The sequence below is a fragment of the Oncorhynchus clarkii genome, chromosome 12, assembly GCF_045791955.1.
Source record: "Oncorhynchus clarkii lewisi isolate Uvic-CL-2024 chromosome 12, UVic_Ocla_1.0, whole genome shotgun sequence".
Classification (NCBI taxonomy): Eukaryota; Metazoa; Chordata; class Actinopteri; order Salmoniformes; family Salmonidae; genus Oncorhynchus; species Oncorhynchus clarkii.
Genome location: NC_092158.1, coordinates 23,541,288 through 23,561,225, shown reverse-complemented (window position 1 = coordinate 23,561,225; position 19,938 = coordinate 23,541,288). Strand labels below are relative to the sequence as shown.

General features: G+C 40.5%; 1 protein-coding gene across 2 annotated transcripts in view; it reads right to left on the bottom strand.

Moving 5' to 3' along the window:
- The window catches only part of LOC139422906 (bone morphogenetic protein 1-like), a 52,535-nt gene that overhangs the window by 9,832 nt on the left and 22,765 nt on the right, over positions 1-19,938 (bottom strand). For both annotated transcript variants that reach the window (XM_071174370.1, XM_071174369.1), the window contains exons 9-13: positions 17,681-17,783; positions 17,066-17,182; positions 6,046-6,191; positions 5,508-5,703; positions 5,017-5,142 (exon numbers count right to left, since the gene is read on the bottom strand). In XM_071174370.1, coding sequence (XP_071030471.1) covers positions 5,017-5,142; positions 5,508-5,703; positions 6,046-6,191; positions 17,066-17,182; positions 17,681-17,783 — 688 coding nt within the window. The remainder of the gene's footprint in view (positions 1-5,016; positions 5,143-5,507; positions 5,704-6,045; positions 6,192-17,065; positions 17,183-17,680; positions 17,784-19,938) is intronic.

Sequence of the window (19,938 nt, the reverse complement as noted above, 5' to 3'; positions counted from 1 at the left end):
TTTTTGTTAATCGATTGCAAATGAGCATTTGACAGTGTGCTGGTATTGTCATGATATTAAAAAATATATATACGACTCATAGCATACTAACTTCAGAAACATAACATTTTTATTAATGAGTTCATCTGACTCTGATAAGTAGAAAAACAACCGAAATCTCAATCTCTCAGTATTCCATTAAAAATGAATATCCCATAACAGGGTTGGGGTTAGTTTCACATGAATGAATTGTAGATGTTAAAGGGATAGTTCACTTGTTTACACCTTATAGTGAGATGGCTAACAAAAAACATATGTGGGAGATGGGGGAAATTAGACAAAGTTCAATATTCATGCCCAAAATCCCCTCAAGTTAATATTGGCTATTTAAATCACTCTGAACCATGGATTACATTTTCACCTGGCCCATAGACTACTTTCAGGGCAAGGAACCATCTGACTGGCTATAAGGTGTAAAAAAAGTTAGCTATCCCTAATTAATTCACAAATGAATCATTGCAATTACGGCATTAATGGTCAATTATTTGTTATTAAACTGAATCTTACTGAAGGTTCAGTTTTAGGATCACTATTGTTTTCACTATATATTTTACCTCTTGGGGGATGTCATTTGAAAACATGATGTTAACTTTCACTGCTATGCTGATGACACACAACTGTACATTTCAATGAAACATGGTGAAGCCCCAAAATTGCCCTCGCTGGAAGCCTGTGTTTCAAACATAAGGAAGTGGATGGCTGCAAACTTCCTACTTTTTAAACTCGGACAAAACAGAGATGTTTGCTCTAGGTCCCAAGAAACAAAGAGATCTTCTGTTGGATCTGATAATTAATCTTGATGGTTGTACAATCTCAAATAAAACTGTGAAGGACCTCGGCGTTACTCTGGACCCTAATCTCTCTCTTGACGAACATATCAAGACTGTTTAAAGGACAGCTTTTTTCCATTTATGTAACATTGCAAAATCAGAAATGTTCTTTCCAAAAATGATGCAGAAAAATGAATCCATACTTTTGTTACTTCTAGGTTAGACTACTGCAATGCTCTACTTTCCGGCTACCCGGATAAAGCACTAAAACTTCAGTTAGTGCTAAATATAGCTACCAGAATCCTGACTAGAACCAAAAACATGTGATCATATTACTCCAGTGCTAGCCTCCCTACACTGGCTTCCTGTTAAGGCAAGGGCTGATTTCAAGGTTTTACTGCTAACCTACACCGCATTACATGGGCTTGCTCCTATCTATCTTTCTGATTTGATCCTGCCGTATATACAGTGGGGCAAAAAAGTATTTAGTCAGCCAACAATTGTGCAAGTTCTCCCACTTAAAAATATGAGAGGCCTGTAATTTATCATAGGTGCACTTCAACTATGACAGACAAAATTAGAAAAAGAATCCAGAAAATCACATTGTAGGATTTTTAATGAATTTATTTGCAAATTATGGTGGAAAATAAGTAATTGGTCACCTACAAACAAGCATGATTTCTGTCTCTCACAGACCTGTAACTTCTTCTTTAAGAGGCTCCTCTGTCCTCCACTCGTTACCTGTATTAATGGCACCTGTTTGAACTTAAAAGACACCTGTCCACAACCTCAAACAGTCACACTCCAAACTCCACTATGGACAAGACCAAAGAGTTATCAAAGTAGACCTGCACCAGGCTGGGAAGACTGAATCTGCAATAGGTAAGCAGCTTGGTTTGAAGAAATCAACTGTAGGAGCAATTATTAGGAAATGGAAGACATACAAGACCACTGATAATCTACCTCGATCTGGGGCTCCACGCAAGATCTCACCCCGTGGGGTCAAAATGATCACAAGAACAGTGAGCAAAAATCCCAGAACCACACGGGGGGACCTAGTGAATGACCTGCAGAGAGCTGGGACCAAAGTAACAAACCCTACCATCAGTAACACACTACGCTGCCAGGGACTCAAATCCTGCAGTGCCAGACGTGTCCCCCTGCTTAAGCCAGTACATGTCCAGGCCCATCTGAAGTTTGCTAGAGAGCATTTGGATGACCCAGAAGAAGATTGGGAGAATGTCATATGGTCAGATGAAACCAAAATATAACTTTTTGGTAGAAACTCAACCTGTCGTGTTTGGAGGACAAAGAATGCTGAGTTGCATCCAAAGAACAACATACCTACAGTGAAGCACGGGGGTGGAAACATCATGCTTTGGGGCTGTTTTTCTGCAAAGGGACCAGGACGACTGATCCGTGTAAAGGAAAGAATGAATGGGGCCATGTATCGTGAGATTTTGAGTGAAGGATATAACCCCACCCACTTTGCCAAAGCACAGCCCCCACACCACTAGAGAGATATCTTCCACCACCAACTTACCATCCTGCGATGGTAAGCGGCCTTGTCGCAGGATGGTAAGTTGGTGGTTGAAGATATCTCTCTAGTGGTGTGGGGGCTGTGCTTTGGCAAAGTGGGTGGGGTTATATCCTGCCTGTTTGGCCCTGTCCGGGGGTATCATCGGATGGGGCCACAGTGTCTCCTGTATAGCCCACAAAGATCTCCAACACGGCACAACCCAGTGGGGGGGCAACCCAGACAGGAAGACCACGTCAGTGACTCAACCCACTCAAGTGACGCACCCCTCCTAGGGTCAGCATGGAAGAGCACCAGTAAGCCAGTGACTCAGCCCATGTAATAGGGTTAGAGGCAGAGAATCCCGGTGGATAGAGGGGAACCGGCCAGGCAGAGACAGCAAGGGCGGTTCGTTGCTCCAGTGCCTTTCCGTTCATCTTCACACTCCTGGGCCAGACTACACTCAATCCTTGTCGCAGGATGGTAAGTTGGTGGTTGAAGATATCTCTCTAGTGGTGTGGGGGCTGTGCTTTGGCAAAGTGGGTGGGGTTATATCCTGCCTGTTTGGCCCTGTCCGGGGGTATCATCGGATGGGGCCACAGTGTCTCCTGACCCCTCCTGTCTCAGCCTCCAGTATTTATGCTGCAATAGTTTGGGTCGGGGGGCTAGGGTCAGTCTGTTATATCTGGAGTATTTCTCCTGTCTTATCCGGTGTCCTGTGTGAATTTAAGTATGCCCTCTCTAATTCTCTCTTTCTTTCTCTCTCTCGGAGGACCTGAGCCCTGGGACCATGCCTCAGGACCACCTGGCATGACGACTCCTCGCTGTTCCCAGTCCACCTGGCCGTGCTGCTGCTCCAGTTTCAACTGTTCTGCCTGCGGCTTATTTGACCATGCTGGTCACTTATGAACATTTGAACATCTTGGCCATGTTCTGTTATAATCTCCACCCGGCACAGCCAGAAGAGGACAGGCCACCCATCAGAGCCTGGTTCCTCTCTAGGTTTCTTCCTAGGTTTTGGCCTTCCTAGGGAGTTTTTCCTGAAGTGTACCTATGTGCTGTGCCACTGCTTCTACACCTGCATTGCTTTCTGTTTGGGGTTTTAGGCTGGGTTGCTGTACAGCACTTTGATATATCAGCTGATGTAAGAAGGGCTATATAAATACATTTGATTTGAAAATTTGATTTGAATCTGATACGCTTTTCACCTAGTTTTTTTTTTTTTCATTTATTTCATTCTATGACCCCAAACCCAACACCTAACTGTTCTGTGCTCTTTATCTTCTATTTGTGCAACAAAGGGACAAGTGTGAACCCCAGTCTGAGGTCCTGAGCAGGTTTCATCAATGATCTCTGCACTTTGCTCCGTTTATCTTTGCCTCGATCGTGACTAGTCTCCCAGTTCTTGCCACTGAAACAAATCCTCACAGCATGATGCTGACACCACCATGCTTCACCGTAAGGATTGTGCCAGGTTTCCTCCAGATGTGACGCTTGGCATTCAGACCAAAGAGTTCAATCTTGGTTTCATCAGACCAGAGAATCTTGTTTCTCATGCTGTGAGACTCTTTGGGTAACTTTTGGCAAACTCTGAGCATGCCTTTTACTGAGTAGGGGCTACCATCTGGCCACTACCATAAAGGCCTGATTGGTGGAATGCTGTAGAGATGGTTATCCTTCAAGAAGGTTATCCCATCTCCACAGAGGAACTCTAGAGCTTTGTCAGAGTGACCAAGGGTTCTTGGTCACCTCCCTGACCAAGGCCCTTGTCCCCCGATTGCTCAGTTTGGCCAGGAGGCCAGCTCTAGGATGAGTCTTGGTGGTTCCAAACTTCTTCCATTTAAGAATGATGGAGGCCCCTGTATTCTTGGGGACCTTCGATGCTGTAGACATTTTTTGGTACCCTTCCCCAGATATGTGCCTCGGCGCTCTATGGACAATTCCTTCGACCTCATGGCTTGGTTTTTGGTCTGACATCTTATATAGACAGGTGTGTGAATTTCCAGATCATGTCCAATCAATTGAATTTACCACAGGTGGACTCCAATCAAGTTGTAGAAACATCTCAAGGATGATCAATGGAAACGGGATGCACCTGAGCTTAATTTCAAGTCTCATAGCAAAGGGTCTGAATACTTATGTAAATAAGGTATGTTTTTTTTATTTGTAACACATTTGCAAAAAATTATAAAAACTTGTTTTCACTTTGTCATTATTGGGTATTGTGTGTAGATTGCTGATGAAAATGTTTAACTTAAACCATTTTAGAATAAGGCTGTAATGCAACAATGTAATAAAAATGTAGCCTACAGAGGATGAAGATGTACAGTACTAAGCACTATTCTGCATACAATGGGCACCATTTCTCCATCCTCCAACCATGACTTATGCTCCACAGTAAGCATCTGGCACATTGATGTCCAAGTGATAAAGAATATCAACATTTAGTTAGAAGACAGGGACTGATGAGTGCTTTTCAGCTACACTAGTGTCAATATTGGGATATTTTTCTCCTGAGAAGCTCATTAATCAATTATGACAATAGCAAAGATGATTATTTTGTGATGTGAGACTGTGGATTGAGTTGTCTATTACCTTGAGACTGTCCAGTGAGTGGGATGGTGAAGTTGTGTGATTAATTCTACATTGGTGTTTTTAGGAGATGGATAAGTAATAACCCCCTGCACTCACCCTCACAGCTGCGTCTGTCTGAGGCGAGCTCAAAGCCAGGGTCACAGGCACATCGGTAGCTGCCCAGGGTATTCACACAGCGCTGCTCACAGCGCCCATTATCAGGCTTACAACACTCGTCCATCTCTACCACCCACAGACGCCGTTGTGATATGCAATTAAGAAGAAGAAAGGAACCATCAGTTCTACTGCACATTGTATAACTACTTCCACTTCCCCCCCTTTGTATGTTCATCAAAGTCGACCTCTTCCAAGTACAGACATCGTCGTAATATGCCATGATGAAAGAAGAACGAGAACATTTAGCAAAGCATTCTAGGAAACCATCAATTCTACATCCTTCCCTTTGTATTTTCAGTCCACAGAAATAAAGAGTTCATCATATACTCTATTTATATACTCACCCAGAGGTCATGGCATCCCAAAATATTACCCGATCCTGTGTCATCATAAACACTAATCACAGATGGACACTATTCTTGGCATCTGACCTTTGAAAAAGGTGGCAGCAAATCCAGCTTTGTTCACTGATCCATCAGACACAAATTTCATCCAAAGCTGGTTGGAGCTGGTCTTGATGTCATCTGGTTTGTCATGGCCACAGAAGCGGCCCAGCAGTGGACTGCTCTCTGAGTTCCCATCTCTCACTTCCAGGTAGTCATAAGCACAGCTGTCATGCCTCTCAATCTATGGTAGACATAAGGCAAGGAAGATTGGGGAGGATGTTGACACAGGATGCCCAACTGTCCTACAAATTCACATCTCTGCTATGTCGATTTTAAATATGATTATTTTGACTATTATTTTGACAGTATCCTCCTGTAAGTGATAAAGAAGAAGTCTCCATCCAGCACGTCCTACATCTCAGTGTCTGGACTATACGATTGGCAGTAAGAGGATGTGCTGGATGGGCTGCTGTCATCCCAAATTGAATGCCGATTATTCATCCTGCTCAGCAGTGTCTGTGTGTCTCGTACAGGATTGAGTGAAAATTACATTCCACTTCCCTTTCCGTCTCACAGTCTTTACCTCAAATGACTGAAAGGAGAGGCCCACATGGAAATCCTGTGCTACTGTGATCTTCCACACGCACACTTTGTTGGGTCGGTAGTCGTCAGGGTAGTTGGGTGACTGGATCTGGCCATTGTCCCTGTTCACCTCTCCCCCACAGATGGCTGGTGAGAGAGGGAAGCAGAAGGAGGGGGGTATAACTTCCATGAATTCTTCCAACAACAATATCAACTTCACCCTTTTCCCCTTCTTTTGAGATCAAGAGAATATAGTGATAAGCAATAGTTTCTGTGCATAGAGCTTACGTAATTTGAATGTTTCAGAAAACGAAGGCTTTTTTCAGACACTAAAAAAGGGAAAATAATCTTGCTCGATATCTATCTATATATATAGTACCAGTCAAAGCTTGGAAACACCTACTCATTCAAGGGTATTTTTTTTTACTATGTTCTACATTGTAGAGTAATAGTGAAGGCATCAAAACTATGAAATAACACATATGGAGTCATGTAGTAACCAAAACAGTGTTAAATAAATCAGAATATAATTTAGATTTTAGATTCTACAAAGTAGAATTTGCCTTGACAGCGTTGCACACTATTGGCATTCTCTCAACCAGATTCACCTGGAATGCTTTACCAACAGTCTTGAAGGAGTAATTACATATGCTGAGCACTTGTTGGCTGCTTTTTCTTCACTTTGCAGTCCAACTCTTTCCAAACCATCTCATTTGGGTTGAGATCGGGTGATAGTGGAGGCCAGATCTTCTGATGCCGCACTCCATCACTCTCCATCTTGGTCAAATAGCCCTTACACAGCCTGGAGTTGTGTTTTGGGTCATTCTCCTGTTGAAAAACAAATAATAGTCTCACTAAGCTCAAACCAGATGGGAAGGCGTATCGCTGCAGAATGCTGTGGTAGCCATGCTGGTTAAGTGTGCCTTGATTTCTAAATAAATCACTGACAGTGTCACTAGCAAAGCACACCCACACCATCACACCTCCTCCTCCATGCTTAAAGGTGGGAACCAAACATGCGGAGATCATCCGTTCACCCACTCTTCGTCTCACAAAGAGAACAAAAAAATCTAACATTTGGACATATCGGACCAAAGGACAGATTTCCACCGATCTTATGTCCATTGCTTGTGTTTCTTGGCCCAAGAAAAGCCCTTCTTATTATTGGTGTCCTTTAGTATTGGTTTCTTTGCAGCAATTCAACCATGAAGGCCTGATTCACACAGTCTTCTCTCACCAGTTGATGTTGAGATGTGTCTGTTACTTGAACTCTGTGAAGTATTTATTTGGGCTGCAATTTCTGAGGCTGGTAACTCTAATGAATTTATCCTCTGCAGCAGAGGTAACTCTGAGTCTTCCTTTCCTGTGGCGGTCCTCATGAGAGCCAGTTTCATCATAGCGCTTGATGGTTTTTGCAACTGCACTTGAAGAAACTTTCAAAGTTCTTGCAATGTTCCACATTGACTGACCTTCATGTCTTAAAGTAATGATGGACTGTCGTTTCTCTTTGCTTATTTGAGCTGTTCTTGCCATAATGTGGACTTGGTCTTTTACCAAATAGAGCTATATTCTGTATACAGTGATTCCTCCTTTAAAAGTTGTGTCATACTGCAGCACACCTTGCGGGCTGCTGCAGCAGTCTGTGGCAAGTTATTTAATTGTCAGCCATTTTTCTGTTAATGCGATTTAGTGCTAGTTTGACCACCAGAGGGCATCTTGGAGAAGCATTTGATAGTCTTCCATATTGGCATTACCAGAGAATTTAAAACCTTTTTTGGAATAACATAGTATATGGGATTGATTTTAAGAAATTTGGCTTAGTTCATTTGATTAATATTATGATGTTTCTATTCCGAGAAAAACAAAAAACAAAACTCTCAGGGTTTCCATTGGAATGGAAAATATGGAGCTGAACAATGTGAAGGTCAAGAGTAGGCTACAGCATAAGAGGATTAGAGGATTCTAAATGTTTTGCCTTCATTAGACAACTTTGTTCCAATATTTCTGTAAATCAGTGATATTTATTCCCATAGTAATTCGTTATACTTTTACATTTGGATAATAAAGCATTTAAAGCATTTTGAAGATATAATCCACCTGCATTTGTTTATTAGGCAACTGTGCAGTCTGACAAGTAAACATAGCCTACAATACATAATGTAGTAAACATGGGAAAGTGCCTAATTCCTTACATAAGGGAGAGCAGGCCATGTCTGTATTAGAGAATGAGGGCACGCGGGAGACTGGGATTCAATTCCCCGATGGGGAGGAAGGAGTAGGCTGTCCTTGTAAAAAATAATTTGTTCTTAACTGATTCCATATGTGTTATTTCATAGTTGTGATGTCTTCACTATTATTCTACAATGTAGAAAATAGTAAAAAATAAAGAAAAACCCTGGAATGAGTAGGTGTGTCAACTTTTGACTGGTACTTCCTTAATTCATTTGATTAGTATTATGGTGTTTCTATTCCCAAGAAAAACAAAAAACCCTCTAGGTTTCTGTTAGGATGGAAAGGAAAATATGGTGCTGTACAACATAATGGTCAGTAGTACAGTGCTGAGCTATTTAGCTAAAGAATCACTGTGTCGTGCGGGCAGGGCACGCGGAGGACCGGGGTTCAATTCCCCGATGGGGAGGAAGGAGTAGGCTGTCCTTTGTTCTTAACTGGCTTGACTAATTAAATAAAGGTTACACTAAGAGCATAACATCTCTTTAATTTTCTAATTTCAGTCTAACCATTACCCAAACGGAGATTAAATGAAAATAAAAATCTCATTGATTTATCAAGACCAGTCCCCATGCTTGTCTCAGAGCAGCGCGAAACGGTGCTAAAATATGTGTAGGCTTTTGCTTCAAATCCTATTGCTTCTAACTTCAATATGCTCTTTAAATAAATAAGACCTACACCACTTTTAACAGCACATTACTCAACACTAATGAGACTCATTTAGCCTATGGTAGGTCTACAGTATATCTAAAAAAGAAATTTGCATTTTAAGGATTGGAGGATTCTAAATGAATATCTAAGGGGCTTTTATATAATACCAAATTAATTTATAATAATAACATTCGCTTTGTTTAAAAAGTAATGATATTTTGGAGATTTCGTTTTCATTTAACCTAGAGTGAGTGAGAAAAAGGCCATTCTTGAACATGGGGTGAGACATTCTCACCAATTTGTAAATAAAGCCAGTTTGTTATTTAGAAAGGTTTCCCCGGAAATAAATCAAACTTGATTATTTAGCAGACATCACTTGCTTATATTTAGTCAACACATATATCTTAAGAATATCATGGAATATAATTGAACATTTTAGTTTCTCCAAGCTTGTCTCAGAGCAGCGCGAAACGATGCTGACATAGACGTCCACAGCGGGAAGGCTATATATACCGATATTTATAGATTATTTTGTTTTCAAAAACGATAGTGAGTATTGTAATCTGAATTAAAGTCAAAATAATGTTTATAAAAGGCCAAAATATAGCCCTGCTAATAGCCATAATGTCACTGTACAACGTGACCGTGTGTTTGAAATAGTATTTTCCAGTAAGAAACCATTTGTTTACCTTCATTAGACAACGTTGTTCCAATATTTCTGTAATTCAGTGATATTTATTCCCATAGTAATTTGTTATGGATCCATAACTAAATAAACATCAGCATTTTGAAAGTATTTTTATCATTATTTTATTAACAAAAGCACAAAGATGATGATGAAGAAATACATTACTGTATAGTATATGCCTTTACATTTGGATAATAAAGCATTTAAGCATTTTGAAGATATAAGCCACCTGCATTTGTTTATTAGGCTACTGTGCAGTCTGACAAGTAAACATAGCCTACATTACATACTGTAGCAAACATGGGAAAGTGCCTAATTCCTAATTCATAAGGGAGAGTAGGCCATGTCCAGACTTTCTCGTGACCTCAAGTACTCATTCCTCTGACAAACAAAGAACTTTGAGTCATGCAGGCCCAGGCATGGATCAAGCAAGCCGAGTCCCAAGCATCCGCTCAAACTCCATGTGTTGGGGGCAATTTCTTGCCAGGGATGAGGCCCATATTAGATTTTTTATGGTAAGTTTGGCTATTTACAAAGCAAAAGGTACATAAAATATTGTAGCCTCCACCTCTCGGACTGTTATTATGTGTTCCACAATAATTCACTCTTGCCTCCTTTTTCAGGTATCATGGCTCGAGATTTCTTTGAGGAAGAAATCATCAAGAGATATGCTGGACCCTAAGTCAGAGAGGTTTTTCTCGGACCACATCGTTTCTTTCAAGGTAGGATTATAGCTATATTTTGTTACGTTTAAGCCTATTTACATGTATATTTCTATTATTGTACCTAATGTTGACTGTTAGGCTAAATGTATTTTTTTCTTCTCCAAATGCAGACGGCATAAACTGGGTCAAGACGTCAGCAGACCTTTATGTAGTAAAATAAAGGTTAAATAAAAAAGGAATAAATAAAAGACCTACAACACCTACGGTAGGCCCACAGTATATCTACAAATATTTTTTTCAGCTCTACATGTAGGTCTCCTGATTTAAACCCGATCAAACATGTTTGGCATCAACTGAACACATTCATCCATAACTCTGCCAAGCTGACAAGCAAAGATGAACTAGTCAAGGCCATCAAGATGTTTTGGCAAGAGAAATTGACGATACATCAATAAAATGTAGTTTAAATAAACACCTGCATTTGAATGTATTTTTTCTGGTTATTTTATTAACAATAAAGATGTTGATGAAGAAATACTGTACTGCTGTTTTAAGATAGAAATGTAACACTTTAGAGTACTTAAGCATCCAATACATTGCAAGTTGAGAGATTTTCACTACAATAGCCGGCCTATAAAAAAAGTATATTGTTCTGCTAATAGGAAACATTTGTATGATGGGCTACTTCTGCTACAATACTACAGTAGACTTGTGGAAAACAAGTGTTTGACAACCTGTTTTCAAAATGCCTCCAGTTGTCCATCACTACTGTAAATAAAAACACAGCATCTTGTTTACAACTTGTTTACATTCTTTATTGTAACCACAATGTCACAAATCATTTATATCTACCTTTCCAATAACTTTGAGTTTGGGATTTACAAATGTGAGCTTTTCATTATCAGTTACATTGTTTAAGTTCTAACTTTTTTTCTTTAAATGATTGTTTTATGTAGGATGCTACATTTTTGACCAGTTGCAATAGTAAGTAGGCCTAATAAAAAAAGTCCTTCTTCTATTAGGCTCTTCAGCCTCATAACTGGCTGAGGTAGGCTAAGTTATTTTATATAGGTCTTGGCTCCAAAGAACTAGACTCCAAATAAGCCCTCTTGTTGTTTGTAAAGTCAAATTAAAATGAAGATTATTGTTGAAATTAATTGCTCGACTGATGTAGGTTTTCTCCATCTGTTGGTGTGCAACACTTGCATAACAAGTTACACAGAACCCAAACCGGCTGCTTGCGTGCGCCATCGTGCACTATCGTGCATAAATGTATTTTGTCCCCCTACACCAAACGCGATCATGACACGCAGGTTAAAACATCAAAACAAACTCTAAACCAATTGCATTAATTTGGGGACAGGTCGAAAAGTATTAAACATGTATGGCAATTTAGCTAGTTAGCTTGCACTTGCTAGCTAATTTGTCTTATTTAGCTAGCTTGCTGCTGCTAATTTGTCCTGGGATATAAACATTGAGTTGTTATTTTACCTGAAATGCACAAGGTCCTCTACTCCGACAATTAATCCACACATAAAACGGCCAACTGAATCGTTTCTAGTCATCTCTCCTCCTTCCAGGCTTTATCATAATTTAACTTTTATGGTGATCGCATCTACACTTTCATAGTATTACCACGACAACCGGCAAAACAGTTTGTCTTTCAATCACCCACGTGGATATAACCAATTAGGAGATGGCACGTGGGTATCTGCTTCTATAAAGCAATGAGGAGATGGGAGAGACAGGACTTCCAGCGCGATCTGCGTCCAAAATAGAAAGGAGTTCTATTTTAGCCCTTGGCATCGCAGACGCTCGTTGGCACAACAATTGAATAACATGGATTTCTACAATTATTTTGCGACGCTCGCGCAAGCGACGTGTCCGGTCTGGTCAGCATGTTAGCTATATTTTCAGCACCAGCCAATGTTCACCTCCTATTGATTGTGCTGTGGTTGCCGCCAGTTGTTTTTTAAATTGAACCTTTATTTAACTAGGCAAGTCAGGTAAGAACAAATTCTTATTTACAATCACGGCCGACCCCAGTTTACCCTGGGCCAATTGTACAACGCCCTATGGCACTCCCAATCACGGTCGGATGTGATACAGCCTTTATTTGAACCAGGGACTGTAGTAATGCCTCTTGCACTGAGATGCAGTGCCTTAGACCGCTGCGCCACTCGGGAGCCATGACCAATATATACAGTCATGGCCAAAAGTTTTGAGAATTACACAAATATAAAACTGCTGCCTCAGTTTGTATGATGGCAATTTGCATATACTCCAGAATGTTATGAAGAGTGATCAGATGAATTGCAAAGTCCCTCTGTGCCATGCAAATTAACTGAATCCCCAAAAAACATTTCCACTGCATTTCAGCCCTGCCACAAAAGGACCAGCTGACATCCTGTCAGTGGTTCTCTCGTTAACACAGGTGTGAGTGTTGACGAGGACATGGCTGGAAATCACTCTGTCATGCTGATTGAGTTCAAATAACAGACTGGAAGCTTCAAAGGGAGGGTGATGCTTGGAATCATTGTTCTTCCTCTGTCAACCACGGTTGCCTGCAAGGAAACACGTGCCATCATCATTGCTTTGCACAAAAAGGGCCTCACAGGCAAGGATATTGCTGCCAGTAAGATTGCACCTAAATCAACCATTTATCAGATCATCAAGAACTTCAAGGAGAGCAGTTCAATTGTTGTGAAGAAGGCTTCAGGGCACCCAAGAAAGTCCAGAAAGCGCAAGGATCGTTTCCTAAAGTTGATTCAGCTGCGGGATCGGGGCACCAACAGTACAGAGCTTGCTCAGGAATGGCAGCAGGCAGGTGTGAGTGCATCTGCATGCACAGTGAGGCGAATACTTTTGGAGGATGACCTGGTGTCAAGAAGGGCAGCAAAGAAGCCACTCACCGGGAAAAACATCAGGGCCAGACTGGTATTCTGCAAAAGGTACAGGGATTGGACTGCTGAGGACTGGAGTAAAGTCATTTTCTCTGATGAATCCCCTTTCCGATTGTTTTGGGCATCCGGAAAAAAGCTTGTCCGGAGAAGACAAGGTGAGCGCTACCATCAGTCCTGTGTCATGCCAACAGTAAAGCATCCTGAGACCATTCATGTGTGGTTTTGCTTCTCAGCCAAGGGAGTGGGCTCAATCAAAATTTTGCCTAAGAACACAGCCATGAATAAAGAATGGTACCAACATATCCTCCGAGAGCAACTTGGTCCCAACCATCCAAGAACAGTTTGGTGACGAACAATGCCTTTTTCCAGCATGATAGAGCACCTTGCCATTAGGCAAAAGTGATAACTAAGTGGCTCGGGGAACAAAACATCAATATTTTGGGTCCATTGCCAGGAAACTATCCAGACCTTAATCCCATTGAGAACTTGTGGTCAATCTTCGAGAGGCGGGTGGCCAAACAAAAACCCACAAATTCTGACTAACTCCAAGCATTGATTATGCAAGATTGGACTGCCATCAGTCAGGATGTGGCCCAGAAGTTAATTGACAGCATGCCAGGGCGGATTGCAGAGGTCTTGAAAAAGAAGGGTCAACATTGAAAATATTGACTCTTTGCATCAACTTCATGTAATTGTCATGTAATTGTCAATAAATGCCTTTGACACTTATGGAATGCTTGTAATTATACTTCAGTATTCCATAGTAACATTTGACAAAAATATCTAAAGACGCAAACTTTGTTGAAATTAAAAAGTATCTATATCCACAGTAAAACGAGTCCTATATCGACATAACAGGGTAGCCTAGTGGTTAGAGTGTTGGACTAGTAACCGAAAGATTGCAAGTTCAAACCCCCGAGCTGACAAGATACAAATCTGTCGTTCTGCCCCTGAACAGGCAGTTAACCCACTGTTCCTAGGCCGTCATTGTAAATAAGAATTTGTTCTTAACTGACTTGCCTAGTTAAATAAAGGTAAAAAAAAAAAAAAAAAAACCTGAAAGGCCTATCAGCAAAGAAGAAGCCACTGCTCCAAAACAGTCATAAAAAAACAGACTACGGTTTGCAACTACACATGGGGACAAAGATCGTACTTTTTGGAGAAATATCCTCTGGTCTGATGAAACAAAAATAGAACTGTTTGGCAATAATGACCATCGTGATGGAGGAAACATTGGGAAGCTTGCAAGCTGAAGAAAACCATCCCAACCGTGAAGCACGGGGGTGGCAGCATCATGTTGTGGGGGTGCTTTGCTGCAGGAGGGACTGGTGCACTTCACAAAATAGATGGCATCATGAGGTGGGAAAATTATGTGGATAGATTGAAGCAACATCTCAAGTCATCAGTCAGGAAGTTAAAGCTTGGTCGCAAATGGGTCTTCCAAATGGACAATGACCCCAAGCATACTTCCAAAGTTGTGGCAAAATGGCTTAAGGACAACAAAGTCAAGGTATTGGAGTGGCCATCACAAAGCCCTGACCTCAATCCTATAGAAAATGTGTGGGCAGAACTGAAAAAGTGTGTGCGAGCAAGAAGGCCTTACAAACCTGACTCAGTTACACCAGCTCTGTCAGGAGGAATGGGCCAAAATTCACCCAACTTATTGTGGGAAGCTTGTGGAAGGCTAACCGAAACGTTTGACCCAAGTTAAACAATTTAAAGGCAATGCTACCAAATACTAATTGGGTGTATGTAAACTTCTGACCCACTGGGAATGTGATGAAAGAAACACAAGCTGAAATAAATCATTCTCTCTACTATTATTCTGACATTTCACATCCTTAAAATAAAGTGGTGATCCTAACTGACCTAAGACAGGGAATTTTTACTAGGATTAAATGTCAGGAATTGTGAAAAACTGAGTTGAAATGTATTTGGCTTTGGTGTATGTAAACTTCCGACTTCAACTGTATATATATATATATATATATTTTTTTTTCAGAACATTAACTGTGTGTATGTAGATATGTGTGTAGGTAGATGTGGAAACAAAGGATTTGTTGCAAGTTGGGGAGGGGAGTGTTTCTTATTTTCAATGACGGCCTAGGAACAGTGGGTTAACTGCCTGTTCAGGGGCAGAACGGCAGATTTGTCAGCTCAGGGATTTGAACTTGCAACCTTCCAGTTACTATTTTATTTATTTATTTATTTATTTCACCTTTATTTAACCAGGTAGGCAAGTTGAGAACAAGTTCTCATTTACAATTGCGACCTGGCCAAGATAAAGCAAAGCAGTTCGACACATACAACGACACAGAGTTACACATGGAGTAAAACAAACATACAGTCAATAATACAGTATAAACAAGTCTATATACGATGTGAGCAAACTAGTCCAACGCTCTAACCACTAGGCTACCCTGCCGCCCAAAATTCTTTAGTAGAGATTGAATAGTTTTTGTTCAGCTAATAGCCCATCCTAGAAATGTTGTTAGCATAATTCACAGCCTGCTACGCTTGTGAAAAACGAATAATAATACTTTTCCACTTGTTAAAGTTAAAGATTGTTAAAGTGTTTCTAGCCACAAATCGTCCCCAACCCCAATTAATACATTTGGGCACAGTCGAAAGCGTGCTGGACTTCGGGCTAGAATGTTGAGGATTCGAAACCTGCTTGCTGCTTGTTTCATTCCATTATTATGCCGGTCTCAGAGCAAATAGCCTCGATTGTTACTCCCATCTCATTCCTCGCCTTTTTCCACGCGTCATTCTCCGCCTGAGTGGCTCGCTTGTGGGCGTTCGGTTGGGTGTCAAGAATTCAGCATAGCAAGTTTGTTTGAAGGTCTGGTTATTCACAGGCAAATAGTAGTATGCTCTAAACCGCTCTAGGAAGTGTAGTGTACTGTTTTTTTTCTTCTGTATATATGAATTACAAATCATCCTTTGCTTAAATCATGTTTCTAGTATATTGCATAGTTACAATGTGTAATCAGTGATGTCCCAGGAGCGGCAGTGGTAAACACCGTTGAAGTGTATAATTGTAATACATACATGCAGACACAGCATCATTCAAAGAATGAAGTTTGATACACCTTGTTTTGGATATAACTGTCAAAATACTTGCTAAATAGCCATTTTCGCAAATTAACTTCATGACAAAAAAAATATGCAAAATCGTTTGTTTCTACATTAACATATTCCTCTCAATTGTACATTCTTTGCTTGACTCATTATAATTTTCTTACATTTGCTTCCACCGTAATGTTTTTGTCAAACACCTTTGCTGATGAAAGTCACCAGTAACGGATGGCATAATGTCAAATTCATCATTGGAACCACTCAATATGATTGGTCATATAAAAACCTTGGGACCCAAATGCATAATGAGTGCTCTAACTCCCCCCTGCGGTGGTGTGGAGCAATGAAGCTGTGACGCTGGGTATCTCAAAGTCCCGCGGTGTAAGCTCGCAACTTTTAATAGGAGGAACCACTGTACCACCCCTACCTTGTCACAACAGAACTGAATGGCTCAAATGCATTAGGAAGGAAATAAATTCCACAAATTAACTTTTAACAAGGCATACCTGTTCGTTGAAATGCATTCCAGGTAACTGCACCATGAAGCTGGTTGAGAGAATGCAAAGCTGTCATCCAGGCAAAGGGTGGCTACTTTGAAGAATCTCAACTATATAACACTTTTTTGGTTACAACGTGATTCCATGTGTTATTTCATAGTGTTGATGTCTTCACTATTAATCTACAATGTAGAAAATAGTAAAAATAAAGAAAAACCCTTGAACGAGTAGATGTGACCAAACTTTTGACTGGTACTGTATATAAACAAAATATAAACAATATGGACTATGGTCAAACGGCTGATGTTACCTTCATACACGGCTGAGAAGCCCTTGCCCACCCAGTTGCTGCTGCTCCTGAACTCTATCCATAGCCGACTATCCGTGGAAACGATAGGGCCAGGTAGACTGTCCCCACAGTAACGGCCTGATGCAAAAGATAAAACAAAAACACCACAACAACTCCAGGGTAATGACTAATAACAACACTGAGATAGGCAGCTCCTAGGCTGAGATTCATTACAATCTGAGTTAGATCCACCTTATTGTGCGATTTACATTTAAAGGTAATTTCTGATTGTGCCGACATGTGCAAAGTTTACTGTGAATGCAGTCTCTGTGAATGAGGGAACACTGTCTAAGGTGCATAGCTGAAAAGGGGCGATTGGGTTGAATCCGAGGCATAGTTTATCACTATTACACAGACAGCTGGCGATGTCTGATCTTTATGCATCAGTCTATTATTCTGAACATATTGTACATTCCAACCATTCTAACATTTTTCTGCTCTAGGATTTAAAAATCTCAGGTGAACATTAACTTGATTGGATGTTTTCTGAGAGTTATTGGCAGATGTAGATAGCAGACCTCTCTGGAGAGTTCTCTATGGATAGGTTCGACTCTAAATCTTTTTCCAAGTAAAGACCTTTCAGAGGGGCTTTTCTCCCGAACCCGTCTCGGACCTCCACATGGTCATACCAGCACAAGTGACTCCTGTAGAGGTCCATGGCAGTAATGTTCAGAATTATCTGTGTGTGAGCGAGAGAGAGAGAGACAGGCAGACAGACAGACACAGACACGCAGACAGACAGACAGAAATGAAGATAGGGAGAGATAAAAGAAAGGTGTCATGACATTGGCCTGGGGGATAGGTTTATTTACAGTCATAAATACCTCTTTCCCCCTTTTTCCTCTCTCTACCCTACTGAGGTTATATTTTTTTTAAACTTGGTTAACATAGAGATTCTGGGAACATCAGTAGATGGGGGGGAAATGAACTATATTCTGGTAATCCGAACAATTGAACATATGCGGTGGTACTTAATGAATATGATGTCAGTTCGGTTGTCATCTGAGACATTCTCATCAATGATGAGATGACATAAACTCTACAGTGGAAAGTCTACACATCAGAGTTATCGGATTCACATGGAATTGTTGTTCAATTTAAATGTTTGAATATGAAATTATTTGTGACGGGATGAAATGTGATTTTAGCTTCTAAAATGTGAGATGTGGGTTTTCATAAGTTAGGGCTGCTCACTCAGTGGCCCGCCCACGTGAAGAGACAGAGGTTGTAAACTATGAAACACACCCCTTTTCTCCCTTCCTATATAAGCCCTTGACGACAATAGAACTTCCTGTTCCAAGGATGTGAGGACGACGATCCGATGTCAGAATGGTTCAGATAATAACTACAGAACGAAGCCAACATCAGCATGAGCTTTGGTTGCAAATGGTATGAACTTTGAACTCTTATTCACAACAGAAGTCATACCTCCTAGCCGTTGAGTTAGCGACCGCAGCTGCAAACGCAGGTTAGGAAGGAACAGACAGAGTATCACATCTACCACACAACGACGTTACTACAACGTATGCAATTGACCACCAGAGACATTCTTCAAAGGACTCGGTTTGGCAACACGGTCTTCCATCTACCACCAACCTACTGAAGCGCAGCTCAAGAGTAAATATTTATTGCATTTTTCAAATGGCCGGTAATTTAGAATGCATAAGATACTGTATTTACGATAGCACAGATGTTTTCCTTTGTTCCTCAGTCTCCCGCTCTTTCAATCAACCCAGACCCTTTTCCTTTGTGTAACAAGCTGTCATATCTGTTCCGCCCGCTAGGGACGTTTTCCTTTATGACGTAATTTGTAATCAAGTTATGATTTAATTATGTGTATGTGTGATTAGTTAGGTATTTAGTAAATAAATTATTAAACCCAATTTTGTATTGCTATTCAACTTGTTAGCCAGGGTTCTTGTAGATAACCAAGAATTTACAACTTTCAGATTATGAGACTGAAGTAAGATGACGATTGATATTGACTGCTATTGATGTAAAACATTACTAGGTCTTTAAGAGTTTATTTGGAAGATAACAGCTCTATTCATTTTTTTAATCAAAATGTGTTTTTTTTGCCAGAAATACCTTATGAAACGTGAACTTCATGTGCCTTAATAACAAACTTGTATTCCAGCCATAAATTCAAGTAAAATCGTTAAATTAAGAGTTTAGATTGTTTAGCCACGGAAAAAGACAGGAACATTCATGCTAGCCATAGATTTACTGAGATAATGAATGGGCTGGACATGCCGGGAGATTTTTGGATTGGTCTGCCATTTAGCATGCTTCCGTTTAAAATGTGAGCTGTTCAGTATGTGCTGACAGTCCTTTCTACCACACCGTTTTTGAAAGATATAACATTAGCCATCGAGAAATAAAAACATTTTGCTACTTTTGTCAACAACATTGAAGCCTTGAATTTAGCAGGCGTTATCGACAGATCAGTTGGAAAATGTGATGGGCAACTTTCTGCACATGCCACATGGTAAAATTATTCAAGTCTGCCGTAAGAGTCTAGCTACATTTTCAGATATAAGTTTCTAATTTTGTCAATAAGTCATTTTTATTGCAAGTTAAAGCATACTGTTAGTTAGCTAGCAAACATTAGCTTGCTGCCTCAATAGCTAACGTTACATGTATGATCTGTGTAGTAATATTATTCAAATCAGAAAACTCTTTCCATTGCTAGTTATAGCTTAATATCAGCTATCTAATATGCAGATTCATACTACAGCTATGACAATGTTTATATTGGTAGTAGTATGCGTTGGGATTATGCCAGTTCATTGTTTAGCTACATGTCTAAACAAAAGACTCCATTTCGGCCGGAT